Source organism: Patella vulgata, chromosome 6 (assembly GCF_932274485.2).
Source record: "Patella vulgata chromosome 6, xgPatVulg1.2, whole genome shotgun sequence".
Taxonomy (NCBI): Eukaryota; Metazoa; Mollusca; class Gastropoda; family Patellidae; genus Patella; species Patella vulgata.
In genome coordinates, this window is record NC_065884.2 from 14786352 (window position 1) to 14808485 (window position 22134).

Here is a 22134-nt window from a genome sequence, read left to right on the forward strand (position 1 = left end):
CGATGTTCATTGTCAGGCTCTCATGCAACAAAGACCAGAGGAAACCGCACCAGAAAATCCAGCGACTACACACTAAGCCACCGCGGCCCCCAGAGTGTAAGCGTCTCAGAAATGAAATGGGGTTTAACGTCCTACTGTTCTGCTCCAGACTGGGCTAATGAAGACGGGCATACGCCATACAATGTGCTATGAGGGAAATTTTGAGGAATATTAGATCAAAGCATTACGGTTGCAAGACGTTACATCATGCGTTTGCCCAACCGACTCCAAATGGTAAAGCGTTGGACTTTTTAAAAGAGAAAAGTTTTTATATCAAATTCTAATGGTATATGTGACTTCTATTTGACACAAACCAAGTCATTTCTGGACTAACATATGGTTCAATTTTATTTCAACAATTCGCTTACGCGCAAGTTTCTTTATCTGTGGGTGGAAAACGGAGGACCCCAAGAAAACCCACGAGGTTGGATAGGCGACCCTATAGGGTATAGGGTTTACAATAGGGGAATCAAAACCATGCGACTTTACTCAATGACAGACCTTATAACCTAAAGGGCACCTCCATACTTTTAAGCTATTATTTATCCAATCATCTAATAACTGATGTGCTTGGTTTTATCTTTATAGGGGGGGTTGGATGGCTGAATGGTTAGCGTGCGCGCGCTGTATCATAAAGTCTGTCATTGAGTCGACTGGCGTGGTTTAGAATCCCCGGTTGTACGTGGCAAGGAGTAGGTTCGCCTGTCCAACCTCGTGGGTTTTTCTCCGGGTCCTCCGGTTTCCTCCCACTGCTAAAGACCCCTACGCGCAAGCGAATTATGTAAATAAAATGAAACCATATGTTAGTCCCGAAATGACCTAGTTTGTGTCGAGTGGACGTTAAACTCTCTCTCTCTCTCTCTCTCTCTCTCTCTTCTCTCTCTCTCTCTCTCTCTCTCTCTTTTATCTTTATATCAAGTGGAATGGAGATATTTCTAGAAAAGTCATAAATGCCATCATAAGCTAGATAATATAGTAACCAGAATTTATCGAGTTCGATTCCGGTGTTGATGGGAAAAGTTTCATGGGATGTTGCAGTCTGGTTTCTTCTTGTCAGTTGAGCAGGACGAAGGACCTGACAAGGAAAAGCTCCAGTCGTTTGGATGGGACGAGAAACCGTATTAGCCAGGTAACCGGTAATACCATTTGATTTGCGTTGAAAAAACAATTCGCTACGCTCTTTACAAACACTAACTACCCAACAACAACACAGAAAAAACACAGACGAGAATACGCCATACAGTGTTCCATGAGGGAGAGAGAGTGAGAGAGAGTGTAATGGGGTTTAACGTCCACTCAACACAAACTCGGTCATTTCGGGACTAACACATAGTTTAATTTTATTTCAATAATTCGCTTGCTCGTAGGGGTCTTTAGCAGTGGGAGGAAAATGAAATAAAATGAAATGGGTTTAACATCCTACTGTTCTGCTATGAGGGAAATTTTGCCCAGACAGCGGCACTACGGCCTACTCTTATATCGAATTCAAACTGTCAAGGGATATTTTACGTGCACGCCAATGTGTACACGAGACCCCGTTTTTTCGTCCCATCCGAACGACTAGACAGCTGTCCTTGTCAGGCCCTCCGTTCTGCATTACTGACAAGGGGGAACCACGCCTGAAAATCTGGATGAACTTTATCGGCCAATGCATGGAACTTAGCCACCGTGACCCCCAAAGTTAAAAATGATCATGTGTCAAAAGTAATACCAGTTTTAATGTAAGACGTGGAAACAAAATTGATCAAGATGCTCTATTAAGAAATGTAGAAATTGCTCGGTAAACGGGAGTTGAACTTCATTTCGCTGGTAAAGGTGACACTGATCTTATGGCATATATTGCAAGATATGGCTTTAATTTAGCCCAGACAAGGCGATCCGCAGAAGTTTAACGTTCACTCGACCCAGACCAGGCCATTTCGTGACAAATGCGCTTCCTTAAGTATCGGGAGGAATCTGGAGGGCCCAGAGAAAACAGTCGAGGTTGAGCAGGCGACCCCGGTGTCACTATCTTCTATAATCCTTGATATATCACTCTGCATACACTCAATTGCTGATTGACCCCAGTTAAAGATCTTTCGGCGTGTTGGGAAGGGGGGGGGGCGGAAGGGGGGGGGGGAAGGGGGGGGGAAAGAACAGACAGGTAGATACTGGTATTGCATGGATATTTGCTTGATATATCAATCTGCATACACCCAATTCCTGATCGACCCCGGTTAAAGATCGTTCGTGGGTGAGGTAAGAGCAGGCAGGTAGATACAGGTGTATGAATATTTGCATAATAAATCTCCCCATGGTGACATCTACGTCCTGCAACTTTCACCACCAGTATTATATCCAAACCTTCGAATGTTGATAACATTGTGAGAATTTATTCCCAGTAGTTTCCACAGACCTATTTTTGAAATAATTTGGACGTTTAAATAAACGTTTATATTGCTAACGAAATTTATTTACTTATTTATATATAATACAACAAATAAAAACAACAAGCGGCTGTCGGCATCGGTCCATCCTGGTAAATCATCTCTGATAAATTTTTTCTCAGTTTTACTATTAATACCCCACGCAAATACCGTACTATAACCTTGGACGTTAAAACAGACATTTGCATTGCTAACGTAATTTATTTACTTATTTATATATAATACAACAAATAAAAACAACAAGCGGCTGTCGGCATCGTTCCATCCTGGTAAATCATCTCTGATACATTTAATATCGTCCTGAAAAAACAAAAACAACAAGATGTCAACTTTTTTTTATAAGAAATACTGAACCCTATATGCTCTAAATATTGCAATATTGACACCCGCTTCTCTAACATTAACATACATCAGCGCTAATCTATCAATATATGTATTCTTCTTCAATAGATGAATAGTAATTGCTGGTATATAATTAAAAAAAAGCCTTACCGCATATTTCTTCAACAAAGGCAAGGGCTTGTCTCCTGGCACCACGTCCAGCTCTGGCCAAGTTGAATCCGATTTCGTTGAGAGCATCAAGAAAACCGGGATCAGCATTTCCAGCATCAGCGAAGTAAACATCAACACCAGCTTCTCTGGCAGCTTGTGCATTTCTGATAACAGCTACTTGGTCAATTTTTCCACCAATGAATATAACAGCAACTTTACGAGCATTAGGACGTCCACCTTCGCGACGTTTATAGGCAGAGGTGAGGGAACCAATAAGTTTTGTAAGTCTCGGCTTATCATATCCTCTAAGTCTTTCTTCAACATCAGCAACGCTTCCATATTCTTTGAGGTTAAATCCAGCATCCAGTGGACATGATCCACTGATGACACCCACTCTCATATGGAGGAATTCCTGGGCACTGAGCGTGTGTGTGATGAACTGTGTTACCCAGTTAACTCGTTCCATACCGAGATAAGCAGGATCGAAGACATAGTAAATATCAGTGGGATTATCCATACCACATTCTGTAAATACACCAAAAAATTAGTAACAAAAGGCACAAAGCGCAAAATATATGAAGGCATTGACAACGCTGTAACTCACTGTGTGATAATATTACCAAAGAAGAGCATTACCAATATTTCAACATCTTATCGTCAAGATCTAAAAATAGGTTTCTTAATATAAGTAATATATTTGTACATATATTTAGCTAATATTGCAAGATCAGAACCCGCCGATACACTAACCTTCAGCTGCTGGAGTTGTTGGTGGTGGAGTTGTGGTGGTTGTGGGAGGAGGTGTAGTAGTTGGGATCTCTGTAATATAATACAAATAGATATATGTAGAGAACGACAAAATATACAAAAGAGGAAACATCGGTATTCAAGTAGGGAAGTGAATGGGGTTTAAGGTCTTATTCTGACTCGGCTACTGAAGACGGGAATACGCCATACTGAAGTGCTAGGGAAATTTTGCCCGGATAGTGGCGCTACGAACTACTCTTATATCGAATTCCAACTGTCAAGGGATATTTTACTTTCATGCCAATTTATACGGTTTTTCGTCCCATCTGAACGGCTAGACAACTGTAACACTGACAAGGGGAAACCACGCCGGAAATCACGATGAACTTTCTCGGCCAACAACTGGAGCGAACCCGCAACTTCCAGGCTACCGAGCCAGTGTCTTACTCACTGTGTAACCGTGGCTCCCTATTCAGGTAGGGAGTCATTGCAAGTTGAATGGTAATCGAAATTGTCCACAACCTCACCTATCTCATGAAGCACGCTTTTATTCTCAGAATTATCCGTTATAAGAACATCATGACAATGACAATACTTACTCTTACATGTCTTTCCAGACAATTTATCCTTGATGGCTTCCAACTCGGAGTAGGTTTCTACAATGATGACTCGGTCAGGATCACCAGCAATAGCTTCTAGTTCTGATGCATTAACGGCCCTGCTTACACCAATAGCGAACATCTCAATTCCTGCATCGCGTGCTCGCTCGGCTTCGGCAGCTGTCTTTTCGGAATCCTGAGATTTTCCGTCGGTAATAACAATACAGATCTTGGGAAGATCTGGTCTAGATTTTGGCATTATGTTGTCTGTCATATAGGCAATACCCATACCTGGTGAAGGAAAATAATAAGATTTGTGAGAGGTATCTTGTATTTAAAATAGATTCAATATTTGAGTTATATTTTATAATAATGATTACGAATACTATTTTGAACTCACCAGTTTCGGTTCTTGATCCATGGTGCCATTTCAAACCAGCAATTCGCTTCTGCAAAGATTCACGTGTGAGAAAATCGTTGAAATTAATGACATCTTGAGTGTACACTACATCGGCATAGGTCTCAATAGCAACTCGTACTTTTCGTGGACCAATTTCATATGGGGCAATAAAGCTATTTACGAAAGCTATAGCTTTGGTGAAGTTCTGGGCCCAGATACTGGATGAAGCATCAAGGATGAAAACGATGTCCAATGGATGCTGATAACAGACTGGAAATAAAAGTAGGATGGAATTATTTAAACTTCATTTTCAAAGTTTTCGTTATTTCAGTCGTTGGAAACACCAAACAAAAACAAATATCCAAATAGTCTCGATACTATCCTTGTAATAAGTCCATGTGATTTCCCGTCAAAAAAGCTGTCAATGAGACTCAAAACTTCTGTTTAATCCAAAAGTAAATATCTACATTGTGAAACACTTGAACAGAAATTCGTTTCGGCACCAACATTGCCAGTGAAGACGAAAACCATTACCAATAGTACAGTAGTATATGGATAATTTGGAAAGATTAGAAATGTAACTAATCTATGTTATGAAATAAATACGATTAAGACTTACCCATATTTGGACCACCAACCTTCCGTTTGGCTGTAAAAGTAAATATAATATATAGATGAACAAATATTATTGCATTATTGGTGTTGCCCCTTTCCAAAGCAGTTTGAAGTAACAACTTGACATTCCCAGTACTTATATTGAACTCAGTGTCATGTTTAAAGCAATTTGAAGTAACAACTTGACATTCCCAGTACTTATATTGAACTCAATATCATGTTTAAAGCAATTTGAAGTAACAACTTGACATTCCCAGTACTTATATTGAACTCAATATCATGTTTAAAATAAATAATCTATTGCTTTAGAAAAGATAGTCCCAAGTTCGCAACATACATATGGGTATGAACCAAATGCCATTTTAAACAAACAGTTTTTGTATATTATATTGCCACAACGAAACTACAAATCATTTCTTTTTCTCTTGCGAACTCTTACGAGAGAGCGCGGAGAATATTAATGTTGATCTCCATAAATTAGATATAGATATGACTTGTTTAGATTCAAATATTTTACTATAATATGGTGACCAGCCTATGTATGCCATACCTCGATTTTTAGAATACCTCATAAATTCTTTAAAAAAATCTGAAAGATTTTGAAATTAAGAAGCTTTGTCGTTTTATCGATTGATATCTTAAAAATTGCTTTTGTGTGCCTATCCTCATTCCTGCTTCAGCTCTCCTGATCACTGTATATATATGCGTGTGTGTACATATATATGATAAGAATAGATAAAGTACAAGTTTTTCTATATGTGTGTGTATACCTGTATTCAAATTTTGTCTAACTAATATTGTAGATTTCATAATACGTAACAATTCATGAACACCTCCTTTGCTATTATTCAAAGGACATATAAATTATGAACACTATGATTGGACTATAACAGCACCATACTAAGGGAGAGAGAGAGAGAGAGAGAGAGAGAGAGAGAGAGAGGGGGGATGGGGTTTATCGTCCACTCGACACAAACTAGGTCATTTCGGGACTAACATACGGTTCAGTTTTATTTCAATAATTCGCTTGCGCGTAGGGGTCTTTAGCAGTGGGAGGAAACCAGAGGACCCGGAGAAAACCAACGAGGTTGGACAGGCGACCCTACTCCTTGTCACGTACAACCGGGGATTTGGAAACCACGCTAGTTGAGAATGCTTTGTGAACTCGAGGCCTGTTCTTCTGCATTTCATAAGATACAAGTAGTGACTTTGTTAATATTCATTTTGTAATTTAGATTTTTAGATGTCTAACTGCACATTTTCTAAACAGACATGCGCGCATAGCACAAAATGTAAAGGTTAAATGACTAATTCATTTACAATCACCTTTTTCTTCGCATTTTTTTAATTAAACATACATTATGCAAGAGCTAAACCTGTCTATTGCAGGTCTTTCTTTAGACCTGAAATGTTATCTATCTTATTAATTAGACATTAATTAACTTATCCAGACCATAATCAACTCTAGATGGCATCGCTAGCCTGCGATCTTAAGTGGATTGTGAGCCGATTTACTGCATAACTTTCCTTCTCGATTAAACGATTAAATGGATAATCGAGACTATGCTGTTTATCGTACTGACTTAAGTAATGATGACCGAGGCTAGGCAGAAATTGCGTTCCCTTAGTTCTCGGTTCATAGTGAATCAATTTGAATGAAATTTTCAGCAAAATGCCTTTACGTTATCTAGTTTTTAATTATTATAGTGAGAACTGCCAACTCGTTATCGAATCTCCCATAATGTATCTTTAATTTTTATAATGAAAAACTAATTACAATATGTTGTCAACTCATTTTGTCTTAACCAAACAGCAGAAGATATTCAAGGTGATTCAATCTGCTTACTACACCACAAAATCCCACCTTTTTCTCAGATGTGTCCACTGAATTAATCATAACAATGATAATTAAATTGCGGATTAAAAAAAAAAAAAAAAAAAAAATCAGTACATGGATACAGTACAGTTAATATAAGATATGAAAATAAACCAATCACTCAAGTTACACCATAAATTATGCCCCTTTCTCAAATGAGTCCATATATAATGAAAGATAAATTTAAAAAAAAACATATTTTACCCAATTCTTCCGAATGACCGATATCAAAAGCCGTAATAATAGCCTGAAAATGAAAAAAAATAATGTTTTTTTTTGTTTTTTTTGTATTCTGCAATTCAGTAGTAAAAACATTTTATGGATGTTCTGTATCATTTCCAGTAGCAGTATTGTTTCCAACAATATCAAGTCTTTTCATGAAGGTAAAATGGGTTTAAAGTGCTACTTTTCTATTCCGACTGGGCTAATGAAGACGGACATACGCCATACAGTGTGCTATGAGGGAAATTGTGCCCGGACAGCGGCGGTACGGCCTACTCTTACATCGAATTCCAAGGGAAAACCACGCGACCTCCAAACATTGCAGAAATTGACGTTATCAGGAGATAATATTAGGTGTTGTGTGTGACATAGGGGATGGCAGTTCTTAAGAAATAAGCTAATCGTTCTGTCGTCCCACCTCCACCAACGGTTATATCTTAGACAAAAATAAGGTAATAAAATCTCAAACGTTTTAAAGAATAATGTAGTCTTAGTAAAATCGAAAACATATAACTGATTTTTCTGGCACATATTACATAAATGGAATGAAATGAAATGGGGTTTAACGTCCTGGTGTTCTGCTCCGAATGGACTAATGAAGATGGGGGTAAACATTATAGCGAAAAATGTTAAAATCCGTGACTAATAAAATACTAAATTATAAGTACATGAGAAATCAAATGTACAATGTTGAAAAAAAATATAACATAGTTATTACAAAGATAACCCGATAAATCGAAGCATGTCGCGTCAAATATCGTATTAGTTTACCCATAAAAAAACACCCCAGAAACAACCCCCCCCCTAACAAAACAAGAAAAGAAAACAGAAACCCAAATCAGGATCAACCATTGTCTTATCTTTAGATTTCAAACATAGCCATAGATGTTTCAGCATTCTAAAGTAGAATGATATCATTCTAATAGGATAAGACGTTTAGCCTTTATTTTGAAAATACGAACAAATATTAGTTGTATACACATCACCGCCGATGAAAGTAATCTCACAGAACTAATTACACGATACACGTATTTAAATGATTACAACTCTTAAAATAAATGCAGATCGTTCTATAGAATTATAACTTATACACTTTTTTTTTAGAATGTATAAAAGAATTTTATTTTTATAATATAAAATTATCTTACTAAAAATGTCTAAAGCGAAAGCGAATTGTTCTGAACCATTATTAGTTTTTAACAATTCTTAAGCTAAGTAAATAGAGCTAAGAATCCAAATTGACTTACCCCAAAAAGGACAAGAGCCACTGCTACCCTGAACATCATTCTGCTGATTATGGTATTCCAACAAAGAGTGTGATGGCATCAACCCCGTCTTCCCCTTTTAAAAGAAATCCCCACCCATTAATTATGTTTAAACGTATAGTTAATGCTTTCATTCCAGTTATAATTGGGATGAAAATTGGGGGACTAATAATGTATAATCTCGTAAGTGGATTATTATCCTAAAAATGCACAAGGCCCCACTGTGACGTAATTATTCCAAGATTGCTAAAAAAAAATTAGTGAGCTAAACTATTACTAGTAATTTGCAATTGTTAGATAAATATCTGTATTTGATAATCGGTTGTTTTATGCCCCGAAAGGTTAATGTAAATAAGAATAAAGTTCAAATGCATATAATTGCAAAGTACATCCAATACAAAAATCTGTTATGTCAAATCAATTAACAGTAAATGAAACTAATATAATCATACACTTTGAAAAGCTATGTGTTAAATTATTGTTGGTTATCGTCCAATGATAATTCCTAATTGTGTGTTGTCTCAAACTTTAAAAAACGAAGTAACTCTAATTGTTTATCACCAAATACATAGTATATAGGTTTTTACAAAACAATAGCCCACAATAAAGTAATGATGGCAGAGGTGTACAATTATGTTGGATATCTTTTTAAACGATTTTTCAGTGTAAAAATATTTAACAATATGCAAATTTCATTATTCAACAGTTCAATAAATTCTGTCCGGACCAGTTTAGTTACCACGTACTTTATGTAAACAATGCACGCGCTAATCGAAGTCAATGATCGAAGGCTTTCGAAATATCTCTGGGAACAGATAGTACGAACTAATGCCCCAAATTGAAGCTGAGCAGATGGATCACGTTATCAAATGGCAGAGAGAGAGAGAGAGTGAGAGAGAGATAGAGAGAGAGAGAGAGAGAGAGACACACACACACACACACACATCCAAACTAGGTCATTTCGGGACTAACATATGGTTCAGTTTTATTTCAATAATTCACTTGCACGTAGGAGTCTTTACCTTTCCCAACTTTTTTGCTTTGGAAATGTCCCACATTTATGTACTAACCTTTTCGCTGCAGTTTTATCTAGTAACCTTTTCATGCTAACTCTGTAGGTAATTATATGTTTTGCATAGGAGTGGAGGGGGCAGTGAGAGAGAGGAGAGAGAGAGAGAGCGAGAGAGAGAGAGAGAGAGAGAGAGAGAGAAATGGGGTTTAACGTCCACTCGACACAATTTAGGTCATTTCGGGACTAACATATGGTTTAATTTTATTTCAATAATTCGCTTCCCCGTAGGGGGTCTTTAGTAGTGGGAGGAAATCGGAGGACCCGGAGAAAACCCACGAGGTTGGACAGGCGACCCTACTCCTTGACACGTACAACCGGGGATTCGAAACCACGCCAGTTGACTCAATGACAGGCCTTATGACACCGCACGCACGTGCTAACCATTCGGCCACCCAGCCCCCTGGAGGGGGCAGTGACACAGGTAATCACTTAACTCGGAGGTATCGGGTTCGATATCGGTGTTGGCCGATAAAGTTTCTCGAGAATTTTCAGGTGGGGTTCACCATGTGAGTCGTACAGAACGAATGGCATGGCAAGAAACAGCAGCCAGACGCTCAGATGGTACGTAAATTGAGACACCGCGTAAAGTTGTCGTTAACGCATTAAGAACCCCTGACAGTTGAAATTCGATATAAGAGTAGACCGTAGTGCCGCTGTCCGGGTAAAATTTCCATTATAGCGCACTGTATGGCGTATGCCCGTCTTCATTAGCCCAGTTCGGAGCAGAATAGAAGGACGTTAAACCCCATTGCATTTCATTTATCTTTGTCAACCAAGGAAAAGACATTTATTGAAATTTGCTGGACCAGGATTTATTCAAAAATTTATTTATGGGTTCTGCTCTTTTTTGTTGTGGGGGGGGGGGGGATTCTGGGCATCACCCTGAGTCTTTATTTGGTGGTTGTATATCTGTTGTTTTTGTTTCATTCAAACAAACTTGTAATAGTCACAATGTTATAAATAATAAAAACTTGGTCTTCGTTTTGTGTTCTTCGGTCATTCGATGTTATTAGTGTAGAATTTAAGACCTTAAATCTGAATTCATTTTCTGTATATTCGCTACATACACTTTACATATACCCCATCCCAGATCAAATCATGAATTCCAATCTCTATCAATAGCATATTGAGGCAATCAGATACCGGCCGTGCATGAATTTTTGCACAAAAGCACTTCCCATAGCGACGTCTCCTTCCTGTGGCTTCCTTTCTTTTAATTCTTATTGTGTATAATCAGCACTAGTTTTTGTTTGAGCCATTTAAATAGCTAACTAACTAACAGAACACAGTTTTTATGGGATACGTCGTCGTGCTTTTAGAATAAACCAGTGATTGTATCCCATAAAAACTGTGTTCTGTTAATTTGTTCCCTGATCGCTAAATGGCACTTAAAGAATACATTTAAATAGCGACTTTGAATGTTTATAACATCGTAAATTATACAGCCGTTAAACTGGATAATCCCTCCCCAAACACCCCACAAAAATTCTGCTCTTTTCTCAGTTTTACTATTAATACCCCACGCAAATACCGTACTACAGACATTTGCATTGCTAACGTAATTTATTTACTTATTTATATATAATACAACAAATAAAAACAACAAGCGGCTGTCGGCATCGTTCCATCCTGGTAAATCATCTCTGATACATTTAATATCGTCCTGAAAAAACAAAAACAACAAGATGTCAACTTTTTTTTATAAGAAATACTGAACCCTATATGCTCTAAATATTGCAATATTGACACCCGCTTCTCTAACATTAACATACATCAGCGCTAATCTATCAATATATGTATTCTTCTTCAATAGATGAATAGTAATTGCTGGTATATGAATTATAAAAAAAGCCTTACCGCATATTTCTTCAACAAAGGCAAGGGCTTGTCTCCTGGCACCACGTCCAGCTCTGGCCAAGTTGAATCCGATTTCGTTGAGAGCATCAAGAAAACCGGGATCAGCATTTCCAGCATCAGCGAAGTAAACATCAACACCAGCTTCTCTGGCAGCTTGTGCATTTCTGATAACAGCTACTTGGTCAATTTTTCCACCAATGAATATAACAGCAACTTTACGAGCATTAGGACGTCCACCTTCGTGACGTTTATAGGCAGAGGTGAGGGAACCAATAAGTTTTGTAAGTCTCGGCTTATCATATCCTCTAAGTCTTTCTTCAACATCAGCAACGGTTCCATATTCTTTGAGGTTAAATCCAGCATCCAGTGGACATGATCCACTGATGACACCCACTCTCATATGCAGGAATTCCTGGGCACTGAGCGTGTGTGTGATGAACTGTGTTACCCAGTTAACTCGTTCCATACCGAGATAAGCAGGATCGAAGACATAGTAAATATCAGTGGGATTATCCATACCACATTCTGTAAATACACCAAAAAATTAGTAACAAAAGGCACAAAGCGCAAAATATATGAAGGCATTGACAACGCTGTAACTCACTGTGTGATAATATTACCAAAGAAGAGCATTACCAATATTTCAACATCTTATCGTCAAGATCCAAAAATAGGTTTCTTAATATAAGTAATATATTTGTACATATATTTAGCTAATATTGCAAGATCAGAACCCGCCGATACACTAACCTTCAGCTGCTGGGGTTGTTGGTGGTGGAGTTGTGGTGGTTGTGGGAGGAGGTGTAGTAGTTGGGATCTCTGTAATATAATACAAATAGATATATGTAGAGAACGACAAAATATACAAAAGAGGAAACATCGGTATTCAAGTAGGGAAGTGAATGGGGTTTAAGGTCTTATTCTGACTCGGCTACTGAAGACGGGAATACGCCATACTGAAGTGCTAGGGAAATTTTGCCCGGATAGTGGCGCTACGAACTACTCTTATATCGAATTCCAACTGTCAAGGGATATTTTACTTTCATGCCAATTTATACGGTTTTTCGTCCCATCTGAACGGCTAGACAACTGTAACACTGACAAGGGGAAACCACGCCGGAAATCACGATGAACTTTCTCGGCCAACAACTGGAGCGAACCCGCAACTTCCAGGCTACCGAGCCAGTGTCTTACTCACTGTGTAACCGTGGCTCCCTATTCAGGTAGGGAGTCATTGCAAGTTGAATGGTAATCGAAATTGTCCACAACCTCACCTATCTCATGAAGCACGCTTTTATTCTCAGAATTATCCGTTATAAGAACATCATGACAATGACAATACTTACTCTTACATGTCTTTCCAGACAATTTATCCTTGATGGCTTCCAACTCGGAGTAGGTTTCTACAATGATGACTCGGTCAGGATCACCAGCAATAGCTTCTAATTCTGATGCATTAACGGCCCTGCTTACACCAATAGCGAACATATCAATACCATCCTGGCGTGCTCGCTTGGCTTCAACAGCTGTCTTTTCGGAATCCTGAGATTTTCCGTCGGTAATAACAATACAGATCTTGGGAAGACCTGATCTAGCCCCAGGCATGATGTTCTCTCTCATATAGGCAATACCTAGACCTGGTGAAGGAACAAAATAATAAAGCTTATTTGTGAGAGGTATCTTGTATTTAAAGCAGATTCGATATTTTCGTTATATTTCGTAAATCAAATGATGATTACGAATACTATTTTGAACTCACCAGTTTCGGTTCTTGATCCATGATGCCATTTCAAACCAGCAATTCGCTTTTGCAGAGATTCACTTGTGAGAAAATCGTTGAAATTAATGACATCTTGAGTGTACACTACATCGGCATAGGTCTCAATAGCAACTCGTACTTTTCGTGGACCAATTTCATATGGGGCAATAAAGCTATTTACGAAAGCTATAGCTTTGGTGAAGTTCTGGGCCCAGATACTGGATGAAGCATCAAGGATGAAAACGATGTCCAATGGATGCTGATAACAGACTGAAATTAAAAAAGTAAGATGAAAATAATAAAACCTTATTTCCAAACCCAAATTATAAAATCAGTTTTGGAGCCCACGTCTTCACAGTATAAAATGGCACGGATCACTCGATACTATTTGGGGTTAGAATGGCCTAGTGGTCTAGAGTGCCGCGCTTCGACCGACAGCTGGCCGGTTACCTCTGGCTTGCGGTTCTGGTTTCGATCCCTGGTGTGATCGTATGTGGCTTAGAGATAGGGGGTGCCCTCTCAACCTCGTGGGTTTACTCCGGGTACTCCGATTTCCTCCCACAGGAAAGACCCCTGTGCGTGCGCTGAGATAATGAAAATGAAAAGTAAGACTTGTCCGCGATATCACCTTCGGTGGAAGTCGACGTTAAACACTAAGAACAACAACAAACATCGATACTATCCTTGTATTAGCCCATTTAATATAGCACATAGAATAACTTCAAATGAAAATTAAAACTTATGTTTAATTCGAAATTAAAATAAATATTGCATTGTGAAACACGTCCATAAACCAATGTTACCGTACAAATCGGGAAACTGGCGGGGTTTCGATTCCCCGGTTGTACGTGGCAAAGAGTAGGGTCGCCTGTCCAACCTCGTGGGTTTTCTCCGGGTCCTGCGGTTTCCTCCCACTGCTAAAGACCCCTACGCGCAAGCGAATTATTGAAATAAAATTGAACCATGTGTTAGTCCCGAAATGACCCAGTTTGTGTCGAGTGGACGTTAAACCCCATCTCTCTCTCTCTCTCTCTCTCTCTCTCTCTCTCTCTCTCTCTCCAACCGGGAAAATGAAAACATAAGACAATAGCGTAGTATACATGTATATATGATTTGGCAAAATTGAAATGTAATTTATCTTTGCTATGAAAATAAAATCGATTAAAGCTTACCCATATTTGCACCGCCCACCTTTCGTTTGGCTGAAAAAGTAAATAAATATATAGACCAATATGTAGATGCAAAGTATAAATAGTAATGATTCTGCAACACACGTAGCTTTAAACTAAATGCCATTATTAACAGGTTGCCACTAATAACAAGAACTTTCTTAATTACTTTCTTTCTTAGTATTCACACTCAACATCTACAACTTGAATAACATTATGTATAGTTCATTTACATTTTTTATTTAATTTTCCTAGTGTTCTTGAATTACTTATAACAATTACATATAAAATGTTATAATATTCAATGTTGTCTACTGTTCGTTTAACAAAACATGAAACAAACAGTACACGAATATAGCACAGATAATATAAGCTATGGAAGTGCTGCAATCTGTCCACAACATCACAAAAGTAAGTATTATAATATATTTTCTTGAAAGACAACAATGATGAAAAAAAAAAAAATCAAATTTTTACCTAATTCTTCCGAATGACCAAGATCATAAGCTGTTATAGCCTGAAAATTAAATAGATCATAATAAAACTATATTATAATTTTGTTTATATGTAATAAGATTCGTTACTTGTGTATCATTGGGGGGATGGATGGCCAAATATAGAGCATGTGCGCGCTGTATAATAAGGTCTGTTATGAATCAACTGGCGTGGTTTCGATTCCCCGGTTGTGCCTGTCCAATCTCGTGGGTTTTCTCCGGGACCCCTAAAGCGAATTACTGAAATAAAATTGAACCATATGTTAGTCCCGATATAACCTAGTTTGTGCCGAGTGGACGTTAAACCCCATTTCTCTTTCTCTTGTGTAGCATTTAAAGTAACAATATTTATTTATTAAGAACAACAACATCCAGTCTGTGCATGGAGATAAAGTGGATTATATTATTGTAATCCACAAACTTACTGAATATTACAAACCTGCCACATTTTTCAAATATAACGTTTGAAGACTTTAATTCTTAAATTTGTTGGCTTAAAAAATATTACGAGATAAACATTGGGTATTGTATATGAGACTTGTATGACAGTTCTCAGGGGATTAGATAATAAAATCTTAACCATGTATTAAAAAGAATTTAATTATTCAAAGTTCGAGGACATACAACTGATTTGTGTGCTGGAAATTATAGAGAAATAACTACAAGCTTTTTAATAAATAAATATATATACACATCGTTCTAGAATTATACGTACATAAAAGAAAATAATTATCCATTCTCCAATTTCATTTTGTCAAATAAAATATCTATGCATGGTTCTAGAATTAACTTTATCAAAGAAAATAATCGATGCATTATTCCGCAATTACTCTTTATATAAGAAAAAAAACCCCAATGCATTATTCCGCAATTACGCTTTATAAAAGATAACAACCAATGCATTATTCATTCCGCAATTACTCTTTATATAAGAAAAAAATCCAGTGCATTATTCCGCAATTACTCTTTATATAAGAAAAAAAAAACCCAATGCATTATTCCGCAATTACTCTTTATACAAGATAACAACCAGTGCATTTATTCCCCAATTACGCTTTATATAAGAAAAAAATCCAGTGCATTATTCCGCAATTACTTTACTCTTTATTATATAAGAAAAAAACCCAGTGCATTATTCCGCAATTATTCTTTATAAAAGAAAACAACCAATGCATTATTCTACAATTTTACTCTTTATCAAAGAAAACAACCAATGCGTTGGTCTACGAGTACACTTGATCAATCTACTTAAGATGTATTCTGAACCAATATTATTCTTTTACCAGATGTAATATACATTAAGACAAATAGAGCTAAGAATCCAAATTGACTTACCCCAAAAAGGACAAGAGCCACTGCTACCCTGAACATCATTCTGCTGATTATGGTATTCCAACAAAGAGTGTGATGGCATCAACCCCGTCTTCCCCTTTTATAAGAAATCCCCGACTAATTAATTCTGTTTAAATGTGTAATTAATTCTTTCCCCCTAATTGTAATTGGGTAGAAAATTGGGGACTATTAATGTAAAATCTCGTAAGTGGACTGATCTAATATAAAACCCGCTGTGACGCAATTGGCCAGTGATCACAAAAAATGGTGGGCTGACTCATTACTAGTCATAGTACAAAATTGCCACCGTCCTACCCAATATTAAAAACCACGAAACGACATTAATCAAAATTAATCTCCAAATTATTCAGATATTACTGGATAAATATCTGTTTGTTTAATGCTCCAAAGCGTTAATATCCATAATAATAAAGTTCATATGCGTCTAATTACAAAGTACATTCAATACATTTGGAAAAGGATTAGCAGTAAATGAAAGTAATATATTCATACACTTTGAAAAAAACTAAGTGTAAAAATTACCGTTCCTTGTCGTCCAATGATAATTTACAATTTTGTGTTGTCTAAAGCCGTAAAAACCAGGTATACGTTTACAAAGTCCCTATATAGAAATTTTTATGCCAAAACATTACTGCACTATTTCTTTCTTTGATCCCTGTCATTCAATTACTACGCCGCGTCAGGGGTCACCGTGGCTAAGTGGGTAAGACTGGAGGTCGGGTGTTCGATCCCTGCATTGGCCGAGAAAGATCATCTAGATTTTCCGGCGTGGTTCCCTCTTGTCAGTGATGCAGGACGGAGGGCCTGACAAGGACAGCCGCTCGGATAGTATACACATTGGCCTGCACGTAAAAGATCCATTGACAGTTGGAATTCGATATAAGAGTAAGCTCATAGCACACTGTATGGCGTATGCCCGTCTTCATTAGCCCAGTTCGGAGCAGAACAGCAGGACGTTAAACCCCATTTCATTTCATTTCTTGACGTTGTCATTGAAATACTACTCTACTTCCTGATGTGATAGATGTCATGGAATTATACTACACCTTTGTCGATGTGGTAGTTGTATGGCTTATGCCCGTCTTCATTAACCCAGTCGGGGCAGAACAGTTAGACGTTAAACCCCATTTCATATGAACTACTACTACTACTGTTTTTATTGATGTGATAGATGTCATTGAATTACTACACTATTTGATAGTAACTTGCTTGATGTAGATCAAAATGTCTATGTTTAGTATTTTTGCTGTTCCGTGCATTTGCCGTATGTCTCTTGCACACCGGGCGAAAATCGATCGGATTAAAACACAGATCCCATTTCGTTTCTTTTTTTATAGTTCAACAGTTTGTTTTACTGGTTTTTACTACATTAGGATCTGCCGGAATAGTTGTTGTAGACCGGAGGCTCAGTGCCGGGGGAGGGTGTGTGTGTCTGTGTGTGTGTGTGTGGATGAAATGGGCACGAAACCAGACCCATCTTTTCTATAGTGAAATTTTGCGTATACGTCGCGTGGATTTTCGGGAACGACGTTATTCTGTGACCGGAAAACATGTATCTGGCGACATGATTAAAAGTTTGCAAATTTTTAAATTTTTCATGAGTTTTCATGAATTTCGCCGGAACATGGGACACAGATAAAACCGACGGATACATTGTACATAATATAATATAAATGATGTATTGGTAAATGTTACCGGGGAGAAGTTTGGCAGGTTTCGTGACGTGGCCTGCAGGCTGGAGTCCAGCCATGAAACTATTCAACTAGTTTCATTATGTATAGCAATCGTTGTGAAACTAAATCGGAGAGATTTTGATTGGACAGTTTTTACGTATTTTTGAAACAGACTTTGAAATGTTTTGGTTCAGTTATGCAAGATCTTTTTCGACGTTCCAAAGTAAAAGTTGGGTGCTAAAACTACCTAAAAAACCCATTAACGCTGACGCTGATTAGTTAATCAAAAGTATGACCCCTGGCGCGATCTCCCACTTCAACTGGTCAGATCTTCATGTAGTGGGAGCCATGGTGGCTAAGTGGGTAAGACGCTGACTCGCTAGCCCGGAGGTCGCGTGTTCGATCCCTGCATTGGCCGAGAAAGTTCATCGCGATTTTCCGGCGTGGTTTCCCCTTGTCAGTGGTGCAGAACGGGACGAAAAACTGAGGCCCTGTGTATACATTGGCGTGCCCGTCTTCATTAGCCCAGTAGGAGCAGATCAATAGGACGTTAAACACCTTTCCATTTCATTGCATTTTCTCATGTAGTTCAGGTCATCGAAAGTATAATAAACGAAACGAAATATAGATTTGTATTTTAATCATATTGGGTGAAAACTTGAAACGTAATTTTAAATTTAAAAGAACTAAACCTCTATTCTTTGGAAGCTACAAACACACGAGTCAAAAAATACATAATAATGTGATATGAACGGATTTACATTCCGTGTTGTAATTTTGTTTTAATGTACATGCAATTGCTATTCATTTATGTTCGACGAAATACGTCAGCTTTGACCCCGTTCATCAAGGCGTCTCATTAAAAATGACGCTACAGACACCGACATGCCCACTGTGTCAGAATGTTCACTGTGTCTTAAATGCTGGATACCAGGAGCCCATATATTCACGATAAGATAGAAATGAAATGGGGTTTCAACGTCCTACTGTTCTGCTCCGACTGGGCTAATGAAATCGATAAACATCATTGTTTACTTTGAATATATAAATCTACATAAAGGCAGGGAAAATCTTTGATCGATAATAATTCTTGGCAAGACACGGCATCCATTTTGAATATGACGTTAAACTTTCAGCCAATCAGAGGCCGAATAGAAGTATAATGGCTATGTTGGTTGGGGGGAAAAATCGCTGCCAGGGCACTATGGCCTGCTCTTATATCGAATTCCGACTGCCAATGTGTACACGGGCCCTCGTTTTTTTTGTCTCATCCGAACAACTAGACAGCTGTCCTTGTCAGGCCCCCTGTCCTGCAACACTACTGACAAGAGGAAACCACGCCGGAAAAATCTCGATGAACTTTTTCAGCCAATGCAGGGATCGAATACGCGACCTCCAGGCTAGCAAGTCAGTGTCTTATCCAATTAGCCACCGTGACTACCCCTCGATAAGATAACATAAACATTGAATGAAATGGATCAATATTAAATTCTTATTCGTGTTATTTCACGGAAGAGAGCAACCCGTTAGTGGTCTAATATATATCATCCGAACCCCAAGCAATCAATCGCATGACACCCGAAAGTTCACTTATAAAACAAATGATGATCGTAGAGATAGACACTGTTTATTACACTGGTTTTAAATAATTTATCCATTAGTAAAATTAAAGAAAATTCGATTCCCAATAAAATGATCCATGCCCGGAAACTGCTATACAAAGTAAAGTGGCACCAGACCAAAATGTCAGGGGATTTCGGGCACTTTATTTTGCCGACTAGAAGACAAAAAGGTTTGTTTCCGCAAATATGCTAATTAAAGCTATATAATATAACGGCAGAATCACAAAAAACAAAGAATCCCAAGACGTCCCATAACAGCAGACATTACACTGATAAGATACTCTTAAAAAAAAGTAAGAGTTACTCAGAAACAACACAAAACTGCGGTAATGCACTGCTGTTTTTATTAGAGGTAACCAGTGTATGTTAATAACAGGCCAATTGCCTACACATGAACATAAACAGTTCATATGGGCGGCTTATCTGACGGTCCCATTTCACTCTCAAAGAGATACACTGTCAAAAGTGAAAGTGGATTTTTTTTATTTATATTGTCTTAATAATGAGTAATTGCCCCACCAATCCTCAGACATTCAGCAATTCGTCGTAGCATGCTCCTAATTAACCGTCCAATCACGATTTGGGCAATCTGGCCCACTTCTCTTGCTGTGCCACGGCAAATTCTTGCAGTGTTGTCGGTTGACGTTGACGTCGACGAACACGCCTCCCGATCATGTCCCAGACATGCTCTATAGGGGAAAGGTCAGGATTCATGGCTGGCCAAGGCATATAGACAATATGGTGACACTGCGGGTAGTCATTCACGATACGAGCGCGGTTGGCATGGGCATTATCATCTTGAAAGATGAAAAGTCGACCTGCATGTTGAGCAAATGGCAGAACTATCGGTGCCAGGATGTGGTCACGGTAGTACATACAAGTGACCCTTCCTTGAACAATATGCAAGTCCGTTCTGTCAGTCATGGTGATTCCTCCCCACACCATAACAGACCCTCGCCCGAATCTGTCATGCTGTCTGGCGTTAACGTTAGCATGACGCTCATTTACACGCCTCCAAACGCGAGCACGGCTATCGGTGAAATCCAGAGCAAATCTGAACTAATCTGAGAACATTACACGCGCCCATGGACGATTACCCAATTTCTACGCTGCCTTCACCATTGACGTCTGTTGGCCATGTGCTGGGGAGTTAATGGAGGCAAAACACGCGGTTCTTCGCGAATGCAAATTGGCTGCATGTAGCTGATTTCTAATCGTTTGGGGTGTAACTCGAATTCCTGTAACTTGGTTCAAGTTGGTACAGAAAGCTGATTGGCCGTTTGTCCTCGATTTCGCAGAACCTGTATACGAATTTATCGATCCTGGGCTTGTGTAGTGGCCCTAGGACGACCTGAACGAGGTCTGTCATCAACATTGTGTGTTTCTTGGTACCGGTTCTACAGTCTGCTGATCACAGATTGTGACACATTAAGCATGTTGGCTGCTGCTCGCTGTGTAGAACCCATTTGAAGCATGCCAATAGCACGTAGATGTTCATCATGTTGAAGACGTCTCATTGCAAATTTAACGTAACACACTAAAGCAAAGATACACTAAACAGTAAATCTTATGCAAAAACCGATAGAAAAGCAAACATGGATAGTATAAACCAGCAAGTGGCAGTTTTCATCAACCCTTCCTTGAAGTGTCAAATTTGACAATGAACCCCTCCCACGTGAATTGCGCTATTGCATGTCGCACTTGCAGCTCAGTGGTTCTGTTGGGGCGATAAGTTCTTCATCCGTGAACATACTCTCGAAGCATGTCAAGTGTCCATGACTATTTATCATATCACAACCTGCATTGGTATTTGAAGAGTATATATAATCATTAGTTAACTTTAACGTAAGTCCAAGTACTGATGACATTAAATCCCGTTCTACATGGGGGTGAGGCTTGGGGGGAGGGGGGAGGTGTAGTAACCGAGAAAACACACGACGTGAGGCAATCCTAATCCTTGTAGCATACATGTGTAAACTGGACGGTTGTGGCACTGAGAAGACACACGAGGTGGGGCAGGCGACTCCAATCCTTGTAACATACGCGTGTGAACTGGAACCACGCCACTTGACATGACAGGCCTTATGATCTAAAGCGCATGCGATAGACCATTTAATTTTGTCAGCCCACTCCGCGTATACAATCAATGCATATGGGCAGTTGGGCACCCATCTTCTTTAGCTCAGTCGGTGCAGACAAGTAGGACGTTAACACCGATTTCATTTTGTGTTTGATAATAGATGGAGATTTGCTAAAATTTTGATGTTAACATTGTGATATAAAGATAGAAGAGAGAGGGGTAAAGTACTGTATATATAGTATAACAGGTTGGCGTGAATTAAATCGCTATTAACACCCCCAACTGTTCAAAATGTCCATATCCCCTCAAACCAACAACATGATCCCAAACCATCCTTGCTATCTTTCTATATATTGAAGAAACATCTCAAATAC

At 38.5% G+C, this 22134-nt stretch overlaps 2 protein-coding genes across 2 annotated transcripts; both read right to left on the bottom strand.

Moving 5' to 3' along the window:
- Positions 1-2646: 2646 nt before the first annotated feature.
- On the bottom strand, positions 2647-8747 carry LOC130010279 (cartilage matrix protein-like). Its single transcript, XM_050552895.2, has 8 exons — positions 8664-8747; positions 7399-7441; positions 5323-5352; positions 4704-4973; positions 4304-4594; positions 3708-3776; positions 2958-3482; positions 2647-2765 (listed from the first exon to the last, which is right to left on the bottom strand). The coding sequence occupies exons 1-8, from the start codon at positions 8700-8702 to the stop codon at positions 2755-2757; spliced, it is 1278 nt and encodes a 425-aa protein (XP_050408852.1). The 5' UTR covers positions 8703-8747; the 3' UTR covers positions 2647-2754.
- Positions 8748-11297: 2550 nt separating this feature from the next.
- On the bottom strand, positions 11298-16453 carry LOC126823854 (cartilage matrix protein). The gene is made up of 8 exons (XM_056102032.1): positions 16368-16453; positions 15016-15055; positions 14542-14571; positions 13370-13639; positions 12957-13247; positions 12361-12429; positions 11611-12135; positions 11298-11416 (listed from the first exon to the last, which is right to left on the bottom strand). Exons 1-8 carry the CDS (start codon positions 16404-16406, stop codon positions 11406-11408), a joined length of 1275 nt encoding a protein of 424 aa, XP_055958007.1. The 5' UTR covers positions 16407-16453; the 3' UTR covers positions 11298-11405.
- Positions 16454-22134: the final 5681 nt, after the last annotated feature.

Coding starts and splice junctions, on each gene's coding strand:
- LOC130010279 (XM_050552895.2), bottom strand. CDS start 8,702: ATGATGTTCAGGGTAGCAGTGGCTCTTGTCCTTTTTGGG. Junction 5,353..7,398: donor CGGTCATTCGGAAGAATTGG/GTAAAATATGTT, acceptor TTACTTTTACAG/CCAAACGGAAGGTTGGTGGT. Junction 3,777..4,303: donor GTCTGGAAAGACATGTAAGA/GTAAGTATTGTC, acceptor ATTATATTACAG/AGATCCCAACTACTACACCT.
- LOC126823854 (XM_056102032.1), bottom strand. CDS start 16,406: ATGATGTTCAGGGTAGCAGTGGCTCTTGTCCTTTTTGGG. Junction 15,056..16,367: donor TGGCTCTTGTCCTTTTTGGG/GTAAGTCAATTT, acceptor TTTAATTTTCAG/GCTATAACAGCTTATGATCT. Junction 13,248..13,369: donor TGGATCAAGAACCGAAACTG/GTGAGTTCAAAA, acceptor TTCCTTCACCAG/GTCTAGGTATTGCCTATATG.